Source organism: Dreissena polymorpha, chromosome 3, assembly GCF_020536995.1.
Source record: "Dreissena polymorpha isolate Duluth1 chromosome 3, UMN_Dpol_1.0, whole genome shotgun sequence".
NCBI classification, from domain to species: domain Eukaryota; kingdom Metazoa; phylum Mollusca; class Bivalvia; order Myida; family Dreissenidae; genus Dreissena; species Dreissena polymorpha.
Window position 1 is genome coordinate 26,945,510 of NC_068357.1, and position 27,701 is coordinate 26,973,210.

General features: G+C 35.3%; 2 protein-coding genes and 1 long non-coding RNA gene across 3 annotated transcripts; 2 read left to right on the forward strand and 1 right to left on the reverse strand.

The window, feature by feature from the left end:
- Positions 1-4,218: 4,218 nt before the first annotated feature.
- Positions 4,219-6,306, reverse strand: LOC127873390 (ribonuclease P protein subunit p20-like). The gene has a single exon (XM_052417245.1). It carries the CDS (start codon positions 6,188-6,190, stop codon positions 5,705-5,707), a length of 486 nt encoding a protein of 161 aa, XP_052273205.1. The 5' UTR covers positions 6,191-6,306; the 3' UTR covers positions 4,219-5,704.
- Positions 6,307-9,986: 3,680 nt separating this feature from the next.
- On the forward strand, positions 9,987-26,562 carry LOC127873391 (protein cornichon homolog 1-like). The gene is made up of 5 exons (XM_052417246.1): positions 9,987-10,255; positions 12,402-12,470; positions 14,868-14,980; positions 16,167-16,310; positions 20,441-26,562. The coding sequence occupies exons 1-5, from the start codon at positions 10,175-10,177 to the stop codon at positions 20,466-20,468; spliced, it is 435 nt and encodes a 144-aa protein (XP_052273206.1). The 5' UTR covers positions 9,987-10,174; the 3' UTR covers positions 20,469-26,562.
- LOC127873392 (uncharacterized) lies at positions 10,268-12,135 on the forward strand. The gene is made up of 2 exons (XR_008046129.1): positions 10,268-11,625; positions 11,911-12,135. It is a non-coding gene; the product is annotated as an uncharacterized LOC127873392 (long non-coding RNA).
- Positions 26,563-27,701: the final 1,139 nt, after the last annotated feature.

Sequence of the window (27,701 nt, forward strand, 5' to 3'; positions counted from 1 at the left end):
GACAATATGAGTCATGTGCATCTAAAATTTAGGTCACCATTGCAAATCATAAACAAAACTTTGTAATAATTGTAGAAGCAACATTCAGGACCTAATATTGATAAAATACTTGGTCATAGTGTAATATCTTGACAGTATCAAGATCCAGTTCAAATTTGGGTCAACTGCGTCCTTAAACTAGGTAGTCAGGTCAAATGAACCAAGATAAAAAAAAAATTAAAACCAATCTAGGGGTTACATTTATGAATAGATTCTGATTAAACCTTGTCAGAAAGTCTATCTAGACAATATATAGGCCGAGTCTATATCTGTGTTGTGTTTGTCCAAAAACTCAGTAGCCGTTTCAAATCTTAGAAAAACCTAATTACCAATCTAGAGGCAACATTTATGACTAAATTTTAATTAAACTTGACCAGAATGTTAACCAGTATCTTGATTATATTATTGCCAAGTTTGAATCTAGGTCGGGTGAGTCCAAGTACTAGGTTACCGGTTCAATCTAGGTCAGGTGAGTCCAAGTACTAGGTTACCTGTTCAATCTAGGTCAGGTGAGTCCAAGTACTAGGTTACCTGTTCAATCTAGGTCAGGTGAGTCCAAGTACTAGGTTACCTGTTCAATCTAGGTCAGGTGAGTCCAAGTACTAGGTTACCTGTTCAATCTAGGTCAGGTGAGTCCAAGTACTAGGTTACATGTTCAATCTAGGTCAGGTGAGTCCAAGTACTAGGTTACCTGTTCAATCTAGGTCAGGTGAGTCCAAGTACTAGGTTACCTGTTCAATCTAGGTCAGGTGAGTCCAAGTACTAGGTTACCTGTTCAATCTAGGTCAGGTGAGTCTAAGTACTAGCTGTTCAAATCTAGGTCAGGTGAGTCCAAGTACTAGGTTACCTGTTCAAATCTAGGTCAGGTGAGTCCAAGTACTAGGTTACCTGTTAAAATCTAGGTCAGGTGACTCCTAGTACTAGATTACCTGTTCAAATCTTATATCTAGGTCAGGTGAGTCCAGGTACTAGGTTACCTGTTCAAATCTTATAACAAAAAACTATTACCACTATAGAGGCCACATTTATGACTCAATCTTGATAAACTTAGTCAGAATGTTTATCTTGACAATATTTAGGAGGTTACATCTGGATCACATGCACACAAAAACAAGATGATCAGGTTAAATTTAAAAAATACACGTGTTACCACTGTAAAAGCCACATCTAACACTCCATCATGATTAAACGTGGTTAGAAAGTTTATCCTGACAATATCAAGGCCGAGTTTTAATCTGGGTCATGTGTGTCCAAAAACTAGGTCACCATTTCATATCTTAGAAATAAACATTGTTGCCACTAAATCTTGTTTGAAGTTGGTCAGAATGTTTATCTTTAAAATATTTTGATGTAGTTTAAATCTGGGTCCAATATGAAAAAAAGGACACCAGGTCATATCTTAGTCAAATCCTGTTTTCTCTTTAGAGGTCACATGTATTGCTCAATCTTGATGAAACTAAGACAGGTTTTAGAGATGAACAACCATTTTATTCACATTTACAGTCAATTGAATGTGATGACATTTTCTTGTTCCCATGTGTTATAGTAATTGTTTATCATAAAAAAAAAGATGTGTTTGTGAAACACAATGTCCCTCTATATGACGTTTGACCTTGAAGGATGGCCTTGACCTTGACCCTTCACCACTCAAAATGTGCAGCTCCTTGAGATACACACGCATTTCAAATATAAAATTGCTAGCTTCAATGTTGCAGAAGTGACATTACATCAGCAATTTTGACCCATGTATTTGACCTTAATGTGCAGTTCCATGAGATACACATGCCTGCCAAATATCAAGTTGCTATCTTCAATATTGCAAAAGTATTCATAAAATAAGCGATTTGGGCCACATATATTTGACCTCTGACCTTGAAGGATGACCTTGACCTTTCACCACTCAAAATGTGCAGCTCCATGAGATACACATACATGCCAAATATCAAGTTGCTATCTTCAATATTGCATAAGTATTCATAAAATAAGCAATTTGGGCCACATATATTTGACCTCTGACCTTGAAGGATGACCTTGACCTTTCACCACTCAAAATGTGCAGCTCCATTACATACACATGCATGCCAAATATGAAGTTGCTATCTTCAATATTGCAAAAGAATTCATAAAATGAGCGATTTTGGCCACATATATATGACCTCTGACCTTGAAGGATGACCTTGACCTTTAACCACTCAAAATGTGCAGCTCCATGAGATACACATGCATGCCAAATATCAAGTTGCTATCTTTAATATTGCAAAAGTATTCATAAAATAAGCGATTTGGGCCACATATATTTGACCTCTGACCTTGAAGGATGACCTTGACCTTTCACCACTTAAAATGTGCAGCTCCATGAGATACACATACATGCCAAATATCAAGTTGCTATTTTCAATATTGCAAAAGTATTCATAAAATAGGCGATTTGGGCCACATATATTTGACCTCTGACCTTGAAGGATGACCTTGACCTTTCACCACTCAAAATGTGCAGCTCAATGAGATACACATGCATGCCAAATATGAAGTTGCTATCTTCAATATTGCAAAAGAATTCATAAAATGAGCGATTTTGGCCACATATATTTGACCTCTGACCTTGAAGGATGACCTTGACCTTTCACCACTCAAAATGTGCAGCTTCATGAGCTACACATGCATGCCAAATATGAAGTTGCTATCTTCAATATAGCAAAAGTTATTGCAAAATGTTAACATGGTTCAAACAGAAATCTCAAACCTAAATTCAAGCACTTTTCAAGGACTTTCCAAGGCCAAATATTCATTTTAAAGTCCGTAAACTGTACGTAAGTTTCCTTTAAAAAAATGCATTTTCCATTTGCTTGGATTGGTCTTTCTTGTTTAAACTTTCATCAAAAGACACTGAGTACTGAGACACTGAGTACTGAGACACTGAGTACTGTCCACTAATTAAGTTATAGAACTATCAAGTACAGTTTTGAAATGTTCAGCTAGCCACAAAACAGCCACATAATTATGCTTTGCTATGGTACTGTCATGGAACACAACCTGAACAAACTTTGTAATGTTTTTATTGGAATTAAAGGATGGTTGTGTGCAAACGGTATAAATACCCAAAATACTTTCGCGTTCAACATATCATTTTTTTAAACGAATTTGTCTATGGATGTCTGCGAGTTTGATACTACAGCTTAAAGTTGCGAAGGTCCTGGAATTTGAATCTTCTATCTGCACACTCTCTGCATGTGGCTGTGCCTTCCTGGTTCGACACAGATGGGCTGTTGTTTTTTATGTCTGTTTTAGATTTAACAGTTTTAACAATAGTACCTTCCTGTTTAACAAAAATAACATCGCAGGAACCCTGTTTGCTTCTCAATTTCATGTTTTCTTTGAGGGTTTTCACTTTCTTGTGGCTTTTCAAAGCGCTTTCCCCCATACCCCCGACATCAATGGTCTTCATACAGACCCAACAATGTGTTTTTCGAATGTCATTTGTTTTCTGTACCCAGGAATATTCAGTTAACCACCCTGGTTTGAAACGACACTTCCCCATTGCTGCGTTTTCACTCGCGAAAATTGATCACAATGGAGAACCTCTGACGTAGCACACATAATCTGTGACGTGTACACATAACATTTCGTACTCAATATTGTACGAAACTTATATTTTGTACTCAATTTTTTGCGCGAAGGAATCTATGATACATTTTCCTAATATTTGCCATAAGAACGATTTAATTTTATAATTAAAGCCATGATAAAAGTAATTTTGAGCAGAAATAAACATTTTCAAGGCTTTTTTACATGAACTAAACACTTTTCAAGCACTGTTTTAAGGCCAACCTTTGTTCAAGGGCTTTTCAAGCCTAGGACTCGTTTTCAAGCACTTTTCAAGCCCTGTGCGAACCCTGGTTAAAGTTGGCGCAAACCAACCAACAGACCAACAAACCAACCAACCAACCAACAGACCAACCAACCAACAGACAGGGCAAAAACAATATGTCCCCCACTACTATAGTGGGGGACATAATTACAACAAAGGATAATTTTTCATTGAACACATATATTTATCACATTATCTTCATTAATAAATTCATGTACAACAATAGTGACCAATAAAAGATTCAAATTAAAGTTTTCAGGCAAAGTACTGGGTATGTTTAATATAAAAGGTCAATTCATTGGAACACGCCATTTAATGCTTAATTTATTGAGGCTAATAATAAACAAATAATTATTCTTTCTTTCCATATGATAGAATTCAATTAATGGCACACAATGACATAAGCATGTGAATGTAAACTTTCACATACTGCTTTTCAGTGGGTGGTAAAAACCTAGCATCAGAGGGGATCAACACACAAGTGGCAGTTTCAAAGGACATGGGCCACCTGAGACATGATGATCATACATTATCAACAATGTTTAAAAAAAAGTTTTAAGGGATACATCAAATTATGTAATGGTTTTGCATTACAACTTTGTAAATAAAAGTTTTAAAAATACATCTCTTTGTGTTATATAATCAAATGCACCCTTAACATGACCTCAGTGAGTAAGTCACTCGCCTCGATCACTGGCATCAATGATTAGTAATTAATAAACAAGAAACCGTCGGAGACGGGTGATGCTCCCCAAAGATTTTTTTTGTCACAATATTGCACTATATATTCAGATAAAAGGAAACGTCTTGAGGGGCATAACTTTGGACAAAATAATACGATGGATAGTTTAGCAACATAAACATTTCAAAGGGCCATAACTCTCTAAATAAATCATCTAACCAGAACCCATAAATAACATCTGCATCTCCTCAAGGTAGTTAAGCTTCCCATAAAGCTTCATTGAATTCCAGTCAGTAGTAAGGGAGAAATAGCCCGGCCAAGAATTGCACTATATGTACAGTTTATAGAAATTTTCAAAGGGTCATAACTCTGTGAAAAATCACCCAACCATAACCGGCTGATAATATGCACATCTCCTGTTGGTAGTGAAGCTTCCCATAAAGTTTCATTGAATTCCCATAATTAGTTGCTGAGAAAAAGCGCCCGGACAAGAATTGCACTATATGTTCAGTTAATGGAAAATTTCAAAGGGCCATAAGTCTGTGAAAAATCATCCGACGAGAACCGGCTGATAATATGCACATGTCGTCTTGGTAGTGAAGCTTCCCCATACAGTTTCATTGAATTCAGGTCATTAGTTGCTGAGCAATAGCCCGGACAAGAATTGCACTATATGTACAGTTAATGGAAATTTTCAAAGGGCCATAACTCTGTGAAAAATCATCCGACCAGAACCGGCTGATAATATGCACATCTCCTCTTGGTAGTGAAGCTTCCCATAAAGTTTAATTGAATTCTGGTCATTAGTTGCTGAGAAATAGCCCAGACAAAAATTGTGCATGGGCGGACGGATGGACACACGGACGGACAGACAGACGAAGCGGTGAATATATGCTTCCCCCAAATTTTTTTGGGGGAGCATACAAATTGATCAGCACCAGTTAATGGGCCAGGTATCATCAGTGATGTAACAACATTAGCAGTTTTTCCTAACAATAAATCATATTTAATAACAACAAAACACATATTTAAATTTGATTTGCTTAAGAAATATCCATTAATTAGTAAAACCATTATTAACGAACACAATTTTGACCAGTGTCAAAATTAATAGATCAAGTTTTCACGGATTTAGTCACTCTTTCTATCTCTGAGAGTTCATCCATAGCTGATTGAAGATCTGGTCTGAACACTCGAATATGCACTGCAGAATTACTCCGACCCAAAGTGTCAGGTTCGTGATCGTCGTTCAGTGGTTTGATGTCATCAACAAGTTCCACTGTGCTGGTGTGCGTCTCGAGTTCCACTGTCCCAAGTCCCGATGCCTGCAACTGGAGAGCCAAATTTATAGCCCTGTTGATTGCCTGACCCAGCCCATGAATGCACACCAGGTTTCCATTATCAAGAATCTTTTGGCACCGTTTCAGTTGCTGTTTGAAATCAGTTTTTCTCGAAACGTACACATCACAATCACGTTTTGGCAACTTCCGAGGTAGACGCTTTTTTAGGGCACATTCCTCATTGTCAATCAATTCTTTGACGGCGGCCTGTTTTCTTTTAAGTTCTTCTTTCAATTTATCACTTTCTGCGTTTGAAGCCATGATTTAAAATGCTATTTCAGTGGCACAAATGTGTGTGAGTGTCTAGATTGTGGCTTGCATTATATGCAGACGAGCGCAACACTTTGGATTTTGATGCAGATTGATAGGGCGCATTATGTACTACGTCACTAACAGTGCATTTGTTTATTTTGCGGCTCAATTCGATGTGGTGATGAATATCGCCCCTGAGTCTGTTACAGAAGTAATAAGTCTCATTTATTTTGACATAAACTTTTCCGTTTTCGATGCACTAATTGATCTTTGCTAATGTGAGCCCAAAAAATACCAACAATAGCGTGTACCGTTTTAATTTAAACTAATGCAATTATATCAATCTTAGTCGAGTCGACACATTTCGAGTGCTAATAAAACTAATGAACTTCTAATAATTGGCATCCATGCAATCTTCGAAGGTTTATATACGTTTACAAGTGTCGGAAAACTTATGAGCCCATATTTCCGTTAATCTGCATCCTGACAACGTTCACAAATTGCGTAAAGGCGGGGGAGGTAAATACGCCGAGTATTACGTTAACGGTGCATGTACGCCTTTAATTGCACCAATTAACGAATACACTTTTATTTATCTGCGTTCATACAATTTGTCAGCTTCTTACATTGGTTTGCTTTGTGGCTACAGTAGGGCATTACCTTACACTGAAAACAAACCCCGAAACGGTACCAAACAAATTGAATACAGACCCAGGTACGGTATAAAACGCTGTTGTTATTTTAAAGTAAAAAAACACTTATTTTTTAAACTAACAACATATGTCTGTGAGACGGTCAATGTTTGAGTCTCGAAGACGGTATTTTAGATCATTGATCAACCCCGTTAACCATGTGTTAAGATACATGTATTAAATTCGACCTTCAAAAAGCACCAACATTATAACATATCACGTATGTAGTTTTATTCTATCGTGCATCATTATTTATTTATTTATTAAGTCCTCTAAAAGTATCACTGACATAGTGAAACACACCAACTAAAATGAATTGAGATTTTGCGTAATGTGCATCTGCATAATACAATTTGACTTCCTGTTATTTTTATAATATGTGTGCTACAGTTGAATGGTCCCGCCACACTAGTGAGTTCCGCATTATATCGTAGTATATGCACAACACAGTCCGTATTGTTGTACTGGTGAAACCAATTTACCGGTAATTCGCAAATATCTAAGATATCATCGAAACAGAAATCACAAATAAACACGATTAATAATTCAATGCTTTATGCAACTTAATTTTCCAGACGAATGTACATTGATATAATTAATATACATATTACATGTATACATGCACATTAGAACTTCTTAAAAATAGATAACTGAGAAATGGAACAATAACCATATAACAAGAAATGTACTTCAGCGCACGTTGTTTTTATATTGTTTCTATATTAATTATCTTCATCACCAACTCGCTTTTGTCGCTGACCTCCTGTGAACGTTGTTTGACGTCGCTTGATGTCACTTCAGCGCTGTCGTTCGACAAGGCCTCTTCGTCTCTGACCGTGTTAACTTCACACTCTTTATGGTCCAAATGTTTATCGCTATGTTCAACAGTTTTCAAACTTGCATGATTTTTCCCTGAAGCAGCATGGGCGTCGCCGATTGTTAAATTTCGAAGCCTTTCTTGAAGCGTTACGTGGTCAATCGGCAAATGTGCTAACCGAGGGGGAAAACGACGCTTTATTTCTCCGGCCAAACCAGAATCCGATATATCGTGATTGGCTTTTGATTCTTTAATTATACCGACACCGCGCAACTCTCCAAAGATATCCGTGCCATATGAATCAGTAAGCAATCCTTGCTCTTCCAGTTCTTTCCGGATCTTTACTTTATTACCAAGTTTACCAGACGATAATGCGGGTAGATCACCCTCTTTCCGTTTCAGCAAATGTGATGCCCTTTTCTTCTTTAAAGACACCTTCGCCCCCTTAGCTTGATTAGCGGCCTCGATCTGGTCTTTATCATTAACCTCAGAACACGGAGACTTTGGTAAAACATTAGTTGTCAAAGAAAGCGACTTGGAACACGCAAAATTTAATGATTTTTCCTCTTCGATCGTATCATGTCCAGTATACACAGCGTCACAAACACTGATGGGCGCGTTTTGTTTAACTGTGGATGAACCTGCAAATGGGTCTTCGTCATCGCCATTTTCCACGTCTTCTAGTTTTAGATTTTCGCAACTCGAATCTGAATTGTCCAGCTTTTCGTATTTCACAGCAGATTCATCTTCGCTTTCTTCGCTTTTCTTCTGTTTTGTTTTGCTGCTTGTTATGCCCATTAGTGCAAATGTAAAACACTGCCGTTTTAAATTCAATGTCAGTAAAAACGATTACTTGACGTCAGCAAGACTATCTCGCGACGTCATTTCATGTCAACGCGCATAACGTTGTGTCGTGGAAACGCGCCATTTGTACATGGCAAAATGAAAATTAATGTATTTTTAAGCAATCATTTATTTACATATTTCATCGAGAAGATCTCGTTAAGATCGTGAATGGGCTCTGGTGTGTCAAGAGAACACAGCAACGTTCCGCACCATCCAGACGGTCGATGCGAGACTTGTAAAGTAGAGAACTCACATCAGACAAATGTCAACAGAGTAATAAATGTAAATCCAGCACCCGTGAAGCGCTTCTTTTATTATCCGAAACAAGCAAATGAAACGGTTTATGTGCACACATCGGAGTTTCCATACAGCAAGCCTAAGGTTGTTACAGTGCGCCGACGCCAAGCAGAAGACCACGAGAGCCGCTTAGAAACGGACTCGACGGCATGCCCAGGAACGCCCAGAAATATTACAGACCAGAGCGGCCTTGTCGCCGACACAACAGGGTATTTCTTAATAAACTCAATGCAAATGCCACCTGAACGGCTCGTAAATGAGCGCCGCTGGTCGGCTGCTAACGTGATGCCAACAGACAACAAGCGCGAGAAACTCGTGCTTCCCAACCGGGCGTGTTTTGACCGTCGCCGCCCGAACCATCAGGTACAACCGTACGGTCGCCATTACTCGTTCACATGCGACATGCCACTGCCGGTAATTCCGATCAGCGTCGACAGTGGAAAACGACCGCCTACGCCAGTTCCGGTCAACTGGTTTCCAGCTCAAAGAACCTCCGACTATTTGGTTGCATCTTCCCTGCTGGCTGTCGAACACGAGCGAGACCGAATTAAAAATACAACGACTGACATTCATGACTTTTGATATTTACTGCATACTAAGTGTTGTAGACCGTAATTTGGAATTGTGATGTGTCAAAATAATCATTTGTGAAATGTCTTATTTAATAAATGATCAATATAAGATTCACGTGCGTCATGATTAGTTTTCGATGCTGTCTAGTTTTTATTTGAACATGTTCAGTTTGTTAATAGGAAGAAACCATTCTTATCTCATCAGCCTCTACCGACATCATTGTGTCACACCGGTCTTACTGATAATAACGTAGTGACGTCACCATCTATGTATAGAATGCTACCGACATACAAATAAGCGTCGATTTTGTTTCGAAATACATCGGACTCGAACCTAAGGCTCGAGTTAACGTTCTGATTAAAATGACGCACCTCTCTTTAATTCTATGCCCACCGACTTTTTATGTGAACGTATATCAAGCGTACTATGCAAACGATGACGAAAGGTCTTAGGAGAAAATAGTAACATAGATATTTAATGGTAAGCGAGTACTTATTAGACGAAATATTGGGGGTTTTCTTCAGTAACGTTAAAAATGTTTAACATTTCTTTTATAAAATGAAGTATACTGCAGTATGCAGGGGAAATTGGTACGCATTTACATTACATATAAGTACGTTGATTTGCAAGTAAAAACCTAAAACACGTCGTGTTTAAGTGTTTTTTAAGATTAAGAACGGAAAAGAAAGTGGATTGTTTAATCTAAACGTTTTAATTCACATAGAAAATTCAGTCAGAAAATGTATCCGCATAATACACGCATTCATAATGGCGTTTACGTTTGTTGCGGCTTGTTATATTTTAGCGCTTATCTTGTCAGCTGTGCTGATTTTCTTTGCGATATTTCATGTAAGATAAGAAAATATTGAAATGAACTTCCATAAAAATTGGCTCGTTCACATAGTATTTCGTTAAAAATCGCTGTTTAAACATTTGTTTAACCGGAATGATTTTCGAGCTCTTTTTATTTCGGACAAAGAATTGAACTTTCACTGTTTCAGAAATTCTGACATATAATGAGATAAATTCGAGTTAATAATTATTTAATACGTAAATTTTAACAAAATAGTTTTCTTGATTGTATTTTGACGACACAGTAGCATATGATTATCATTTGATACACTGTAGTATGTATTGTAATATTAAATTTTAAATTGAATAAACTGCGAATTACTTTTTTATTTTTAATTGTTTTTAAGTAACACAGTAAACTAAATATACTGGTAGCCCTTTTGTTACACTAAAGCAGGAACATGCTGCTTTGATTAATTGACACCATTTGTTGTTCAAGCAAATGAATATGGCTAGTACTCATAAATAATTGACACCAGACAGTCACAGTTATTCCTTAAATGATACAAATAGAGATCTGCAACTGCAATAAGCAGAACTTATTTTTTTTACGATGATAATTTCATGGATCATCAGGCGAAGCCATTGTTGATCAATGATATAAATGCTCTATTACCCAAAAAGTGCTAATTTAAAGTCCACTGACTTCTTGCATTCATCTGTCAGGTTTATAACTGTGTTCAGGTTGTAAAACTCATGTGTAAACAAGTCAATAATTATAAGAATATCTGTATGTCCCAAAAATTGTGCATTTTGCCTGAAAAAGAGGGCATCTCAAAACAAAGTGTACAAAAACATAACAGTAATTGTGGTAATAAGATTTTTAAATCCTTATGCTTACATGTACTTAAACGGTTTACATGTAATATCAGACTTCCCGAAACTCCGTCGGACCTACGGACATGTCCGACACAAACAGTCAAGGGCCGATCGAAATTCTTAACTCGTCGGCCCAAAATGTCCGACACAAATATTTTCCGGTTTTCCCAAGAAATTAAAAGTATTTGTAGAACATCGGCGAAATACGGCGGAATACGCACTTGGCCGATTTTGTGAAATACGAGATTTTGTGAAATCGAATGTATTCGTCTGTCAGTTAACCCGCTGTTGATTGGTCCAAAGTCGTATTGTCAAAAATCGGAAATAATCTGTCCGTGCTCGGTGAAAAATGTTCTAGAAATACATATGGTTCCCTGCTTATTGTCGACGAGTAAATAAATGCATGCTTCAAGCCGGGATCGGTACATTTTACCATCATTCGATCGACTTTTAGTTTAAACAAAAGTGAAAGTTAAACAAAGCAACAGCTTGCAGTTATCAACGATATCGAGGATCACGCACGGAGTTTAACGGGGATTTATAACCAGGTGATTTCGTTTTCATTTTTCCTTCTTTTGAATTAAGTAAATTTGTAGTAAATAAGTAAATATACATAATGTGGAAGTTTTTGAATGTCGCAAAGCCTGAAGATCCAAAATGGGTTGCAGATGCAAACGCCCGTGAGCTAGTGGAAAAAATACGAGGATAAGCACCTTCTCGTAAATTCGTTGAGTCTTGGAAGACAGGCAGACCATGAATTTGAACAAATTACTTCGTTACTCAAAACCATGTGATTAACTTAAGAATAGACTGATGTAATCTTTTTTTAACAGAGCAATTGCCCCCAAGCAGCCCGAGCCTGGACACTCGCAGAACGATGAAGAAGACTGGGAACAAGATGAAAGTGATGATGACATTAAGCTTTTAAATAGATACGATACAGATAGTGATTTTATTAGTGACTTTAATAATGAGGAAGTGGATGTTAACAAACTTTGTCTTTGTTACTTTACTTTGTTACTGAAAGTAATATGATTAACAATAAAATGATAAAGCAATATTTACGTTTTTCTAATTATTTACATTTTCCGCAGTTTTGTTTGAATTTCACATATGTTCTTTGGTCTGACAGAATAACCTAAGATCTGACAGAAAATTCTGACCAGTAAGACCAAATGTCTGACTGAAGGCTGTTGAGTTTCGGGTAGTCTGATGTATATGTTTTTAGATTCTTTACAAAGTCTTTTTGTTTTGTAAGATTTATTACTGTTGATGAAAATATAAAAAAGTAGTGAATTTTATTTACCATTGTTTTTTGTTTCAGATAATTGCTTTTGATGAATTGAAGACAGATTATAAAAATCCTATAGATCAGTGTAACAGTTTAAATCCGGTGAGTTTTCTAACGTTTATGCTGTTTTACCTGTAATCAAAATTCTAAAAAAAATGACTTTAGTACTAGGGTTGTAACGATACATTCAAATATTCAAATTACTCCAATACGGCTGTGGACGAATCATATTAATTATTCGCCACCTCCCGAACCGAATATTTGACGAATGCAAACAACATGGTTTCGAGTTTGAAAGTTTAATCATCTTATCTTTAATACCTTAAAAATGAAGGTTCATACAATACACCCCTATATTTAAATGTTCTTCTCCTTATTCCGGCGTTTTTCATCATGTTTACCCCACCCACTATGTTGCACAGTGAGATTATCAACAAAAAATGGTGGGCACTGGTTGAATATTTACAACATTGAATTTAAAAATCTTTCGATGGTTGTATTATGTTTATTTAGGTAAATACGAGTGATTCGATGCTCAAACATACACACAAAGGATTAGCAGATGGAATTTTTTGTGTGTTTATCTTTATGACAATGATTGTGAAACAAACATGGAGCCTAGCAAAAGGAATGTTATTGATATCGTTGACCCGCCTGCCAAGTTGCTTAGTTTTTCTACTCAAGGATTTTATTGGTACTAGTCATGTTTTCAAAACTGTGTTCAAAGTTTAAGCAGTTCTAGTCAGTGTTTTGTTATTTCAAATTTTCAGTATGCCATGATACTCAATTAATCAAATTGACACATACTCATAGTTTCATACTATATAATGTCATATCAAGTTGTCAGTATTACTTATGTTCATTGAAATTCATAATTCGCAAATAAATATTGGTATTCGCCACCCAGTATTCGTGATACGTATCGTATTCGTCACCTAGTGTATCCGTTACAGCCCTGACCAGTACCAGCTCAATTGGGAAAAATTATCGAGAAAAAACCCGAAATTGGGAAAAATCGCATCGTGAAGTCTTCAAATTGTATAATTGGTGTATTTGATCAGATTTATTGCTAACAAATACAATAAAGTTTACATCTAAGTGTTGTCAAGTTGTCAATATTATTTAAAAGTAGATTCAAGCCATAGAGCTGCGTAGGGAAATAAACTTAATGTAGTATTTAATTTACCATTTGTTTTTGTCTTTATGCCCCCAGAACATAGGTTCTGGGGGCATATTAAAATCGCACCGTCAGTCAGTCAGTTAGTCCGTCCGGATTAGTTTCCGCTTAATAAGTCAAGCAATTGTCATCCGATCTTCACCAAACTTCATGAAAATGTGTAAGGCAATAACATCTAGGTCAAGTTCGATAATCAGCCAAATTGACTCAGACAATCTTGAGTTACGGCCCTTGAATCATCGTAAAATTGGTTTTTTTCTCGTTTCCGCTCAATAACTTGAGCAATTGTTATCAGATCTTCACCAAACTTCATGAAAATGTGAAAGGCAATAACATCTAAGTCAAGTTCGATAATCAGCCAAATTGACGAAGGCACTCCTGAGTTACGGCCCTTGAATCATTGAAAAATTGAGGTTTTTTCTCGTTTCCGCTAAACTTCATAAAAATGGGTAAGACAATAAAATCTAGGTTAAGTTTGATAATCAGCCAAATTTACCCAGGCACTCTTGAGTTACGGCCCTTGGATCATCATAAATTGGTTTTTTTCTTGTTTCCACTCAATAACTCGAGCAAATGTCATAGGATCTTCGCCACACTTCATGAAAATGTGTCAGGCAATAACATCTAGGTCAAGTTCGATAATCAGCCAAATTGACCAAGAAACTCCTGAGTTACGGTCCTTGAATCATCGAAAAATTGAGTTTTTTTCTCGTTTCCGCTTAACTTCATAAAAATGTGTAAGACAATAAAATCTAGGTTAAGTTTGATAATCAGCCAAATTTACCCAGGCACTCTTGAGTTACGGCCCTTGAATCATAAAAAAATTGCGTTTCCGCTCGAAAAATGCTCAAAACTTCTATGTTGCTTCAGATGTAACCTGCATATTTGGTATGCATGTGTATATAGACAAGGCCTTTCCATACTCACACAAATTTTGACCCCTTTGACCTTGAACTTAGGGTCCGCGATTAGGTTTCGAAATCTGCGTTTAGCTTTCGAACAAGCGTTTTTTGGGGGCATATGTCTTCCGATGGAGACAGCTCTTGTTTTGAAACCTTCATTTGGTATTTTTTCTGACAGCAAATGGGAATTTTTTATTTTTTTCCCTATTAGAAAAGTGCTGTTTTTTCCGGTACTTTTTAAAGAAGGAAAAAAATCTCTGTAACATAACAAGTAATCAATACCATTTTAGCAAAAGAAACAACACATTAATCTGATCGTCAAGATGACTAGATTTTTTTCGAATTAAAAGGGCATGGCAATTATCTCAAATTTTAAATAACACTGAATAGCCAACCAGATGTAATGCTTGTCCATTTCAGCTAGTGTTGCCGGAATATGTCCTACACATTTTCTTCACAGTGCTGTTTGTTTTTGCCATGCAATTTACGACAGTCATCCTGAACTTGCCGTTAATTGTGTATCACATTAGAAGGTAACTAGTCATTTTTTATGCCACCGGTAGGGTGGCATATAGCAATCACATCATTTGCCTGTCCGTCTGGCATTCTGTTTACTGGAGTTTTTTTACGCAATGCTTTAAGAAATTGAGCTGATTTTTGTTAGTCCACCTTAACTACCTACAGATGAAATGTAGAATTCGTTCTGGTCTGTTGATTTTTTACAAAGACGGGCCTTTGACTGATCTAAAGGGAAGTAATAAGCTTTAAAGGGAAATCATTTTTATATATCATTTGCCAGGTACAGGTCATTTTTGACAAGGGAAGTAATATTTTTGTGATTTCCGGATGTTTTTTATGCAATTCTTTCAGATATTGAGTTGATTTTTGGTATGCAAGTCTATATACATGCCCTTTAGATGAAGTGTGAAATTAGTGCTGGTCGGTTAATTTTTGGCGAAGTTATCGGCCTTGGACTTCAAAATGTTAACTGTAATAACTGTTTTCTGGATTTTTTTTACGCAACACTTTCAGATATTTAGATCAATTTTGGTATGTGAGTCTAACTACATTACCTACAGATGAGAGTGAAATTCTTTCCATTGATTTTTGGCAAAGTTATGGGCATTGGACTTATAAATTTGCTTTATAATAACTGTTTTAAGGAGGCTTTTTTTACCCAAGGCTTTCAGATAATGAGCTGATTTTTGGTATTTTAGTCTACCTACATGACCTACATATGAAGTGTGAATTTTTTCTGGTCCATTGATTTTTAGCGAAGTTTTGGGCCTTGGACTTAGGAATGTTTTCTATAATAACTGCTTTCCGAACGTTTTCTGTAGTAAACGCTTTCCAGAGGTTTTTTACGTAACGCTTTCAGAGATTGACCTGATTTTTGGTGTCTACCTACACTCTATGACTTACAGATGAAGTTTGAGCTTCGTTTTGGTCCATTGTTTTTTGGCTAACTTATGGGCCTTGTTTTCTGTAAAATAGCTGCTTTTGGACTTCAAAGCGCAGTAGGGGGCATTGTGTTTCACAAACGCAGCTCCTGTTTGAAATTTTTAGTTTTTTATGTGCATAAAATTAATGTACAACCTGATTCAACTTTCTGTGTTATATTATGGCATTTTTAAAACAATTAGGTATGGTTTACAAACACAGAAATCTGAAATGGCTGACATCTTTTAAAGTATTATATTAAATAATATGTTTATTTAGGTACCAGTGCCGTCCAGTCATGAGCGCCCCAGGCCTGTATGACCCCACTACAATAATGAACGCTGATCAACTCAACAGAGCTATGAGAGAGGGCTGGATAAAACTGGCATTCTATCTCATCTCTTTCTTCTATTATCTCTACAGGTAAGAAAAAATTGGATGGTGGAGAATTGAACTATTTAATTATTCTGGTTTCATTGCGGTAGTTGAAAAACTAGTTATTAGGTATGGTCGTGGAGTGCGATCGTTTTGGTGGCTTGTTACCGGCGTCTAATGGAGTTTATGGTCAATAACTCTATTTAGCATTAAACAATCTTAAGGAAACCTTGAGAAAAGCAACCTGACATTGAGACCTGGCCTAGGACTGCGTTTGGGGTCATGGTCAAAGTGATTGTAACTAAAAATATAAGCATTATATAATAAATGTTTTTTCTTAATAAATCGAGTTTGAATTCAGGTATTGCACTGAAATTTTGTATGTAGGTTGTGTGCATAGAGACCTTGCCGTGAAATGCAATTGGGCCAGTCAGGTTAAGGTCAAGTTGACTGTTGCTTAAAATAAAAAATGGTTTCTGTTAAATAAAATTAATAATTAATTTTGATGCAGGTCTTGAGCTGAAATTTTCTTTGTAAGTAGCTTAGTGTAGTGTACGATGGCATGTCTTTTCACCTCAGAGTCCCTGATGCAAAATTTGTTCTGTTGATCAAGTGAGTCTGCACTATGTATAAAAGTCACATTAATTTTTTAACAAAAATAAATTTTTAAATATGCTTGAAAAATATTATTTATATTCTAAAAATTAACATGTTAGTGGATTTGTTACCCATAGGTCACCCGGCTGCTAATGCAGCAACGTTATAAAAATAATTGAGATTAATATAACCGTTTTGCTTGTTCAATCATAAAATTTGTAAAAATTACATATAACTTTCAATTGCACATGATTGTCAAAAAATAGTTTGTATATGTTGTATTCAATCGGGAATGACAAACATTTGTGTTTTATGAAACTCTTAAACGTATTTATGGTCAATTTTGCCCACAATTTGCTTGCAAAAATGTAAGTATTCTATGTTCACAGTGCATTTTTGAGTAAATTGAATTACATGTATCTTTTTTAGCTCCACTGGCCAGAGGCCAGCGGGGCTTATGTCATTGTCCTGTGTCCGTCATGAGTGCGTGCGTGCGTCCGTCAGTCTGTGCGTGCATTAACTTGTTCTGTAAACATCTTCTTCTCCTAAACTACTGGTCCAATTCTGATGAAATTTCTCAGGAATGTTCCTGGGGTGAACCTCTTTCAAATTTGTTCAAATTATGCCCCTGGGGTCATTTGTGAATCGTGACTCATGAATTGTGGATATGATTGTCAATTGCTCAACAATCCATAGATCTATATATTTCTGACCATTTTATAATTTTCTTAAAATAAGTTATGAATTGATCTTAGAAGTCAAATGTATTACTTAATTATATACATTTATAAATATAAAGAAATAATCTTAAGATTATCATAATATTCTCAGGCCTGTTGGTCTTAGGAATGTGTGGGTTGTTAATTATATTTTGAGATGATTCTTTACAATTCTTTACAAAGAAAGATGCTACTATTGTATTTGTTATAAATGTGCGAAAGGCTCTAAGAAGGAACCAGAGATTATTAACCCTTTACCAAACACTAACAGGATTTTACGGGTTTGTAGCTGACAACTTTATAAATAACTGTGATAAAAGGAAAAAATTGCTCAAGATGAGCAATTTCTCCTTTTATCACAATTATTTCTACCCTACCTGATCATTTCCTTCATATTCCATTACAATTTAATTGTCGTCTGCAATCTCTTTCAAATTGGGAAAGTCCAAAATGTGTAGTTTGGTAAAGGGTTAAGACATTTTGATTCCTATGGGTCTTTTGAATCTGTTTCAAATCAAATGCGTAGATTTGATCTTCAGCATCTAAAAATATGTGAAATAGAAAGAACGACAATATCTTTTGGCTAGATAAATGTACCTACGTTATAAGCAAAGGACCTGTGCAACAATTCCCGGGCTTTTTAGTCTGTTTAGTTAACACGGTAGTAACTTTTTCCATATATAAAAAAGCTCACCCTTCCAACTTTAAAGCGCCCAGTGGGACGAGGGATAGAAAGAGAAAGTCACATGCTTGAGTACATTTCAACCCATGCGCATTGCACGTGTTTTTTCGCATAAAAAACAGTGGAGCGATACAGGGCCATTATGGCCCTCTTGTTTGATGATACGTCTTACTTTCAGACAATTTTCATAAAATGTCCTAATTTTGTCTTAAACAATTATGGTTTGATGTAATTGTTATATGAGGCTGATGCTTTGCAACAGCATTCACTCAAAGCTTTTGATCTGAAATATAAATTATGTGATAATTCAACACAGAAACTGGAAGCATGCTACAGACAGAAGGATTTTTTTAGCTGTAGAACCTGATATATTCATACTGATTTGTGATGATAGGTTTGATTATAGTTTTGTACACTGACTTGTCAATCAGATTTTCTAGTCAGTCATTCAGTGAAATGTTCTTGTCCAGATTATGAAAATCATTTATTAATTTGAGTCGTATTTGATGCTTTAATTTGATTAGATTGTTTAAAGAAAATCATGGCAGTTAATCATGATAGGTTAAATGATGAATGTTTCTGCTATGGGAGTCATACTGTAGTTGCCTACTGAGTACGGCAATCACATAGTACAAATCGGAAAAAAATCACCCCTTGAGATTGGATTTGAAGTTACAAGTCAGTACGGTCACGGGTAATCTGACTTAATATTGACTGATGGTTTCTGCTGAATGATTTAAGTTTTGTTGGGGGTATTGTGGTCAGATTGTATAAAGGTAAAAATTGTATGATGAACAATAAATTTATTTGAAGTATTTTTATTTTTTTAATGTAAAAAAAAACTAATTGGGTGTTGTTGACATATTTTTTTGTTGTTTTTTTTGCGACTGAAACATTTTGATTTTTGAAAAAACAATTATAATTCATCAGAAAAATGCCCCTTGAAACATATGAACATGAGAAGATATTTTTAGACTATTTCATTTGCCAAATAATATATTAACTTATAATTAAGTAGCCAATGAGCACATTGACAACTGGTTGCGCTACAAAGGATTACTCTGAGCATGTCAAAATACAAGTGACTTCTGAGGCAGGTAGCTGTTATAGTCTTGTGACCAGATGTTTTGTCAGCTGAAAGTAACATTCTTATTTGAAGAAACCAACAGTTCAAGATTAGGAAACCTTCATGCTGAAACATAATTTTAATTCAAACAGGTGCTATTCTTAAATAAGTAAAATGTTTGAGAACAGATTTTTTTCAAATCACATACAATCATTCTCACTTTTTTCAGCTTAGAACAGTTGCACATACTTGACTCACTCCTCTAACCTGAGGTATTTTAAGCTGATTGTTAATTTGTTGCGTGTTAATCCATTGTAAAGTTGACTTGTGCGCTAGAAAGATTCGTTATTTTCTCTCCCGCCAAAGGGATATAGTTTTAGTGTTGTCAGCCAGTAAGTCTAAAACTTTTCAGGTCTATATCTCAGAAACTATATAATATTTCAATATAAAACTTCATGGCTGTATACATGTAGGTATCAATGAGAAATAGTGCCATGCATGAAAACCATAACCCTGCATTTTTTTAAATAAGAGTTATTGCCCTTTGCTGTGTGTATATGATGTAAGTTTTCAAGGCTATATCTCAGATTGGATATTATATTTCAACAGGAAACTTCATGGTTGTATAAATATCATTTGATACAGAGCGATCTTAGAGGTTAATACTTAGCAAACATAGAGGTTGTTACTTAGCAATCATAGAGTTTGATTAGTGACAATCATAGAGGAGAATCATAGCAGTTGATACTTAGCAATTACAATTATTAACAAAATTGCATTTTTATATAAATTTGTTGGAACAATATTTTACAGGGCATACTTGCACAGTGCTACTTAAAATAGACATTGTAAAACCAGATTGACACTTGCGTTATGGCTACATGTACATCTTGTGTATTGATACGTGTACTTCACTGTGTATGGATAATATATAAATAACTAGCTGTCATTTTGATATGAAAGTAAGCATGGAAACATATGGTTTCTTACTGCTATCCATTTGTAATATTTAAGTAAATTAAAAAATCACATTAAACTTATTAACATTTTTTATTTAACATATGCATATATTTTACAATGTATAGTACTGTACATTATATTTGTTTCATTCCAGTATGATCTATGAATTGGTGTCATCGTAGAATATCCGAATTGGCTTTGAAAATGAAGTGGAACTACAACAAATAGTACAAATCTGTGTTAATCCATTTTTAGTGGACATGAGCATGTAGTGCTCATTGTGAGGTATTGTGATCACTCTTTGTCTAGTAACCAGTGCTGTGTGTGGTTTGTCGTTCTTTGTCAACTTTTATCACCTTACCACTATAGAGGCCACATTTTTGTCCAATCTTGATGAAACTTGGTCAAAATGTTAATATCTAGGCTAAATTGGAATCTTGGTCATGTGCATCCAAAATATAGGTCACCTGGTCAAATCTTAGAAAAACCTTGTTACCACTCTAGAGATCACATTTGTGACTCAAATCTTGCTGGAATTTTCTCAGAATATTTATATTAATAATATCTACGTTGAGTTATAATCTGGGTCACAAGCATCCAAAAACTTGGTCACTAGGTCAAATCTTAGAAAACTCATATAACAACTCTAGAAGCTACTTACTCAATCTTGATAAAGCAGGGTTAAATATATTTTGTAAATACACGGGTGTGATTTCTCCTCCTTTCAGCTGAATTCCTCCCTTTCAAGGTCAAAGTTAGTTTTTGACTTTGGTGGTTCTATGTACAAATGAAGTATTTAATTGAACGCTTTATAGGGGGTAGGGCATTTTTCTCCCCTTCACACCCTATGTTTAAATGTGGGTCAAAAGTGGTCGAAAACAAGGATACCAGGTCAAGTTTTTGACATTTTGTGTACCTTGAACTTTGGTGAGTGGTTCAGGGTCATCATGACCCTCATGTTTGTAGAAGATAGCAACAGCTACTGCTATGTTTTGATTGGACAGTTGCATATGAATACATGTACTGTAGAACTGGTTTTATTCCTGGGTGTGTATTTTTCACTAGTATTTGCAATTTTTTTCTTTACGAATTCTAAAAATTCGAATATGTCTATTGCAAAATGTGTATTATATTTATCAGTTACATGCTTTTCCTATAAGTGTTTTATATTATTGATCTTGTTGTCTTTAGTGTTTTGTTATTCATTGAAGTTTGTGTCATCATGGTCTCCAATATATATGTAATGTATTGACTTACAGAGAGAGAGAGACAAGAGAAATCACATTTAGGAAACATATTTTATTTATGTTGATGAATGTGATAAATAATAAACCATGAAAACAAATACTATAACAATGGTATAAAAACAAAAAGTAGTAAAAATACACTCCAGATTGTAAAGCACACTCCACCTTCCTAATAATGACCGTATTGACCCACCTGAAATATGTGTATAAACAATCTTATGTTAATTTGCATGTTTTTCATACTTTTATAAAACACGAACTATACTTATTGTAAATGTTTATGTAATTTTGAATTATTATTAATCCAATTACAAGCCGGTTACTTTCTTTTTTACTGTAACTTGCGTTAGAATAGTGTATTTCTGTGTAGTTTACATGAATGTTCAGATAAGTTTATGAAAATAGAGAGGTGAACACATGTCAGATATCATAACATTTATTGAAGTTTATTAGCCTTTAGCTTTTTAAAAATATTACTATTTCAGATTGTAGTATTTATGAAGCACATGTTGACTTTGACCTACTGTACTTTTACATTTAGAAAAGCAAGATGGGAATAGCTTAACAGCCTTTGTGAACCTTATTCCATGTCAAATGTAAACCTACCATGTTTGTTAACCATAAACTAAGGAATTGAATTGTCTGTTTTCTTGCAAAACATTAGATATGTTTGATAGGGTCCAATAGAAGTGCATGTGCTGAAGAAATTCAATCAAACTTTTTTCGCTTTTTGGGATCATTATATTAGGACCCTGATTACCTTCATATGACTCCCAAGATGTCATTTCAATCTGTCCTTGGGTTTTAATTGTTCAAACTGTTTTGCTTGATTATAAGCTTGACTACTCATCAAATAGTTGGAGCTATATAACTCACACATTTGTTAGTGTCTGCATAATTCTTTGGTAAAGGTAAACTTGCAACGTCTCCATATCAGTGTTTCTTGTTAAGATATTCAAATGAAACTTTAAAAAAAGTGTTTGGGGTCATTGCGTGAGTTTACTGACATTGTTCCTTTACTCAGACCTACAATTTGGCATAAGTAAGCCCCTTTTTGTACATATAAATTTGGTTTAGATAAAGTGCAGCGTCTCAATATCGCAGTTTCTACTACTCGTATTAAAGGCTCTATAAAGGTGACAAATCCAATTATTATGCATATAAACTGGTCTTATTTTTATCGGATTTCAGTTACTCTTGCATAAAAAATGCTAATAACACAGCTAAGGTGCAACGTTGTCAAGAAGTATGGATGATATACCCGTTTCATAATTGGACGAAATGTTTTCAATTTGTGATGTGTAGCCCCAAAGCGGTGACGTATGCTAAAAATAGCCGAAAGAACATTCAATTTTATTTTTTTTTAAACAACTTTTTACCAGCAGCAAGTAAATAATTATATCACTATAAACGTTTTGACCATTTAGAAGAGACCTACTTTATGAGTGATACCGGAAAAACGTTGAAAATCAACGATATATTTTTTGGTGACCTGAGTCACTTTCACTTTCCAGAATAAACAGCAATGTAAATAAACTGATTGTTTGTAAACATGCTTGACTTGGAGGACACTGTATTTTGAGCGAAAAAGAACTTGTATTGCTCATATTTTTATGTTAATGTCCAATAGCATATATATATTGTTTTTTGATTACCTTTATGCATAAAATACGGAACAAATATTTAAAAATCGGTAAATAATTACGGATCTTCACCTTTATAGAGCCTTTAAACTGAATTTTCCCACATGTGTTTGGGGTCATTATGTAATGTCACAAATTTATCAAGTTCTATAACTCTGACCTGCTATTGGCATTATTTTGTCCTGTTTTAACTTACAAATTTTGCGGATGTATTGACCAAGACTTTTAATTTTGACATCAAGCAGGAATATGCTCTCTTTTTGTACACTCAGACAAGTCAGTTTGGGGTTTGTGTGCACTTTTAAATTTAGGTTAAAGTTTGAATGCAAGAGGTTCATTTTTTTACCACAGATTTTTCAACAACAAAAGGTCCTTTTAAGCCAATTAGAACCGGTTAAGAGATACTTAAGTGAGATGGTTTGATAGTTTAAGTTACTGACATAAAATCATGTGTTAAAATTGATTTCTTTAATAAAAAATGAAAATCTAAATCATGGAAATATACTGTTACTTTAATGGTTCCTTAAAAAGTTGTACTTCCAAAGTGGAGACAGATGAATGTTTTTTTTATAATTATCATGTTATTTTATATAAAATTATGTTAGAAGTGTTAGCTTTGAAAACTGAAATGAATATTTTTGTAATTTAAGGGGCTTGTTCACAGATTTGTGCATTTTTGAAGTGTGTCAGTGAATGTCTTCAATTGCTAGATTTAAATCATGGAATTGTAGAGCTCAATTAAAATGGCAAGAGTAGAATTTAAGAATAAAAACAACAACAGTTTGTCTCAAGCAGGTGCGAAAGCAGTGTCCTTTGGATTAAAAGGCGTATTCCTTAACTATTCAGCAATCTAGAATGTGAAATACACACAATCATTTAAATATGAAATCAGTGATCAAGTTGTTGTAACACAATTTAATGACAAACAAACAAACTACATGTATAATCATTCCATATTATTCAATAGTTTCGCATGTTTAACGCTTCATAAGCTTAATAATTTGATCAATTTTGAATGATATTAATTCATAATTTTATTTTACTTCTGATTCATGGGGTTCTTCATTTTTTTATCTTTCTCTGACAAGTTTGAGAATTGTCATGTGAACAAAGTGTGAACATGTCCCTTTAAATTATAAGTATTCAACTTTTAATATTGTAAATATTTTTGGCTCACCTGAGCACAATGTGCTAATGGTGTGCTTTTGTGAGTGCCTTTGCCCGTCGTGCGGCGTTAAAATTTGCCTTGTTAACACTATGGGCCACATTTTTGTCAGATCTTCATGAAATTCTGTCAGAAGATGTGTCCCAATGATATCTTGAAAGAGTTTAAAATGATTCCGGTTGCTTGAAAAACATGGCTTCCAGGAGGCATTATATGGATATAGTAAAAACACTCTAGAGGCCACATTTTTTGTCAGATCTTCATGAAATTTGGTCAGAAATGTGTGCCAATGATATCTTGGATGAGGTCGAAAATGGTTCTGGTTGGTTGAAAAACATGGGCATTTTTCCACATTTATTGTCCGATCATCATGAAACTTGGTAAGAAGATTTTTTCCAATGATATCTTGAATTAGTTATAAAATGGTTTTAGTGCTTGAAAAACATGGCCACCAAGGGTCAAAGCATTTTTAGCTCGACTATTATATATGAAATATATATAGTGGAGCTATCCTACTCAACCCGGCGTTGGCGTTGCCATTCCCGTTGGCGTTGGCGTTTGCATGCAAATGTTAAAGTTTGCGTACTACCCCAAATATTTTCAATGTCCTTTGACATACTGCTTTCATATTTTGCATACTTGTTTACCAACATGACCCCAACCTATAATCAAGAGCAGACAACTCTATGAAGCATTTTGTAATAATTATGGCCCCTTTTCTACTTAGAATATGCAGCAATTGTTAAAGTTTGCGTACTACCCCAAATATTTCCAATGTCCCTTGACATATTGCTTTGATATTTTGCATACTTGTTTACCATCATGACCCTAAACTATAAACAAGAGCAGACAACTGTATCAAGCATTTTGACAGAATTATGGCTCCTTTTATACTTTGAATATGCATATTATTGATAAATCTATGTTAAAGTTTGCGTACTTCCCCAAATATTTCCTGTGTCCCTTGCCATATTGCTTTCATATTTTGCATACTTGTTTACCAACATGACCCCAACCTATAAACAAGAGCAGACAACTGTATCAAGCATTTTAACAGAATTATGGCCCCTTTTATACTTAGAATATGCATATTATTGATAAATCTATGTTAAAGTTTAACAAAACAACACTTACCTGACATACCACAATGCACTCTACCCAAACCATCCCCCACGCCCCCCCCCCCCCCCAAATCCCCCCCCCCCCCCACCATGATGGCTTACTGGCTTGCGTTATACTGTCAAGCACTGGAATAGTCAAGCGCGCTGTCCTCTGACAGCTCTTGTTCCTTATATGGTCATATATGGCTATAGTGAAACCGTAATTACCACTCTATAGTCACCATTTCTTGTCCGATCTTCATTAAACTTGGTCAGAAGATTGGTCCAAATCATAACTTGGACAATTTCGAAAATGGTTCTGGTTGGCTGAAAGTAACATTTATTGTCCAATCATCATGAAACTTGGTCAGAACATTTGTTTTAATGCTATCTTGGATGAATTCGAAAGAAATCCCGTCTGTTGAAAAACATGGCCTGCAGGGGTAGTGGAAGTTATCCTTATATGGCTATAGTAAAACCTTGTAAGCACTCTAAAAGTTACATTTATGGCTCACTTCATAAAACTTGGTGAGAACATTTGTTCTAATGATATCTTCTGAACAGAACAGGTAACTTCCTTTGTATCTCAGGGGAGCAACTTTGGGCCTTTCAGGCCCTGTTGTTTATATTTTTGCATGAACAAATCAGAAGTAGTTAGCAGTAAGTTAATCAAATGATAATCCTGTTTCTTCGTAACCCTAAATAGCCTTCTTTGTCTTGAAGTAAAATCCCATAAACCCATCCTAGCATCATTTCAAAATACCATAATGTAAGAATGGGCTAGCATGTTAAATATACCCTGCTGGTCCATGAGTGTTTGGTTTTCCAAATAAAATGTTCTAATGGCTTGGTTGTTGTTTAAAATAACAGAATGTTTGTTGGGTATAATAACATAAATATCATATTCATGTTTAAGGGGATAGTAAATGTTACCACCCTTCTCAAAGAGTAATGTCCTGGACGAATTGTCTGTCCAGGAGGTGCAATATTTTCTGAATGCATCGACATCCTATTATCTGTATTCATTTTATGAACTATGGTCCCTTCTCTTACAAAATATAGTTACAAGTATCAATAATGATTTGTTTAATTGTTGTGCAATAAATCTGAAAATGATTGAATGCGGTGTTATTCTGATATCTTTGTCTTTGATGATGGTGAATACAATCGCATTGATATATATGCCATTCACAATTATGCATGTATATTATTTTGGTTAGTCTATGTACATTGTCATGTGTCATGCATCACCAACAGAACTTGTCACAACTCTATAAAGGCCACAGTTTTGGCCCAATATTTATTGAACATCGTCAGGATGATTATCTTGACAATAATGATCAAGGTTGTGTTTGAATTGGGGAATATAGGGATTTAAAAGGAGGAGCCCTGGTCACATTTAAGAAATATAACTTAGTTCTACAATAGAATCATCATTTTGTTAATATCTAGGGCGCCTGATTCATTTTAAGGAAAAGAACCTTCGAAATGGGTTGGTGTATTGAAGATAAATTAAAGCATGCATATTCAGGAGTGCCTGATCAATAAAAGAAAACAATACACATGATGAATATTCAGTCAGTCATCATGTGGTTCACTTAAATATGTTTCATAAAATGCAATTAACATTATGTCTTAAATGGATAGTAATTTCTGATGTTGGTTACTTTACTTCTGAGGCCCGGCTCTTACTCTAGATTGATCCTTTTTAGCTCACCTGAGCACAATGTGCTCATGGTGAGCTTTTGAGATCACTGTTTGCCCGTCGTTGTTAACATTCTAGAGGCCACATGTTTTGTCTGATCTTGAAACTTGGTCCAAAGATTTATCCCAATGATATCTTGGTCAAGTTCAAAACTGGGTCATGTGGGTGTCAATTTAGGTCAGCAGGTAAAATTAAAGAAAATGCTTGCTAACACTCTAGACGTCACTTTTATTTTCAAATCTCCATAAAACAAGGTCATAATATTTGTCTTAATTATATCTCGGTTGAGTTCGAAAATGGTTTTATTTGGTAGAAAAATATTGCTGCCATGGGGCGGGGAAAACCATGGGGCGGGGAATATGGCTTTAGTAAAACCTTGTTAGCACTCTAGAAGTCACATTTATGGTCCAATCTAAATGTAAATTGGTCAGATCATTAGTTTCAAAGATTTCTCGGCTGAGTTCGAAAATGGTTCTGGTCTGTTTAAAAACATGGCTGCCAGGGGGCGTGGCAGTTTTCTGTATATGGCTTTAGTATAACCTTGTTAACACTCTA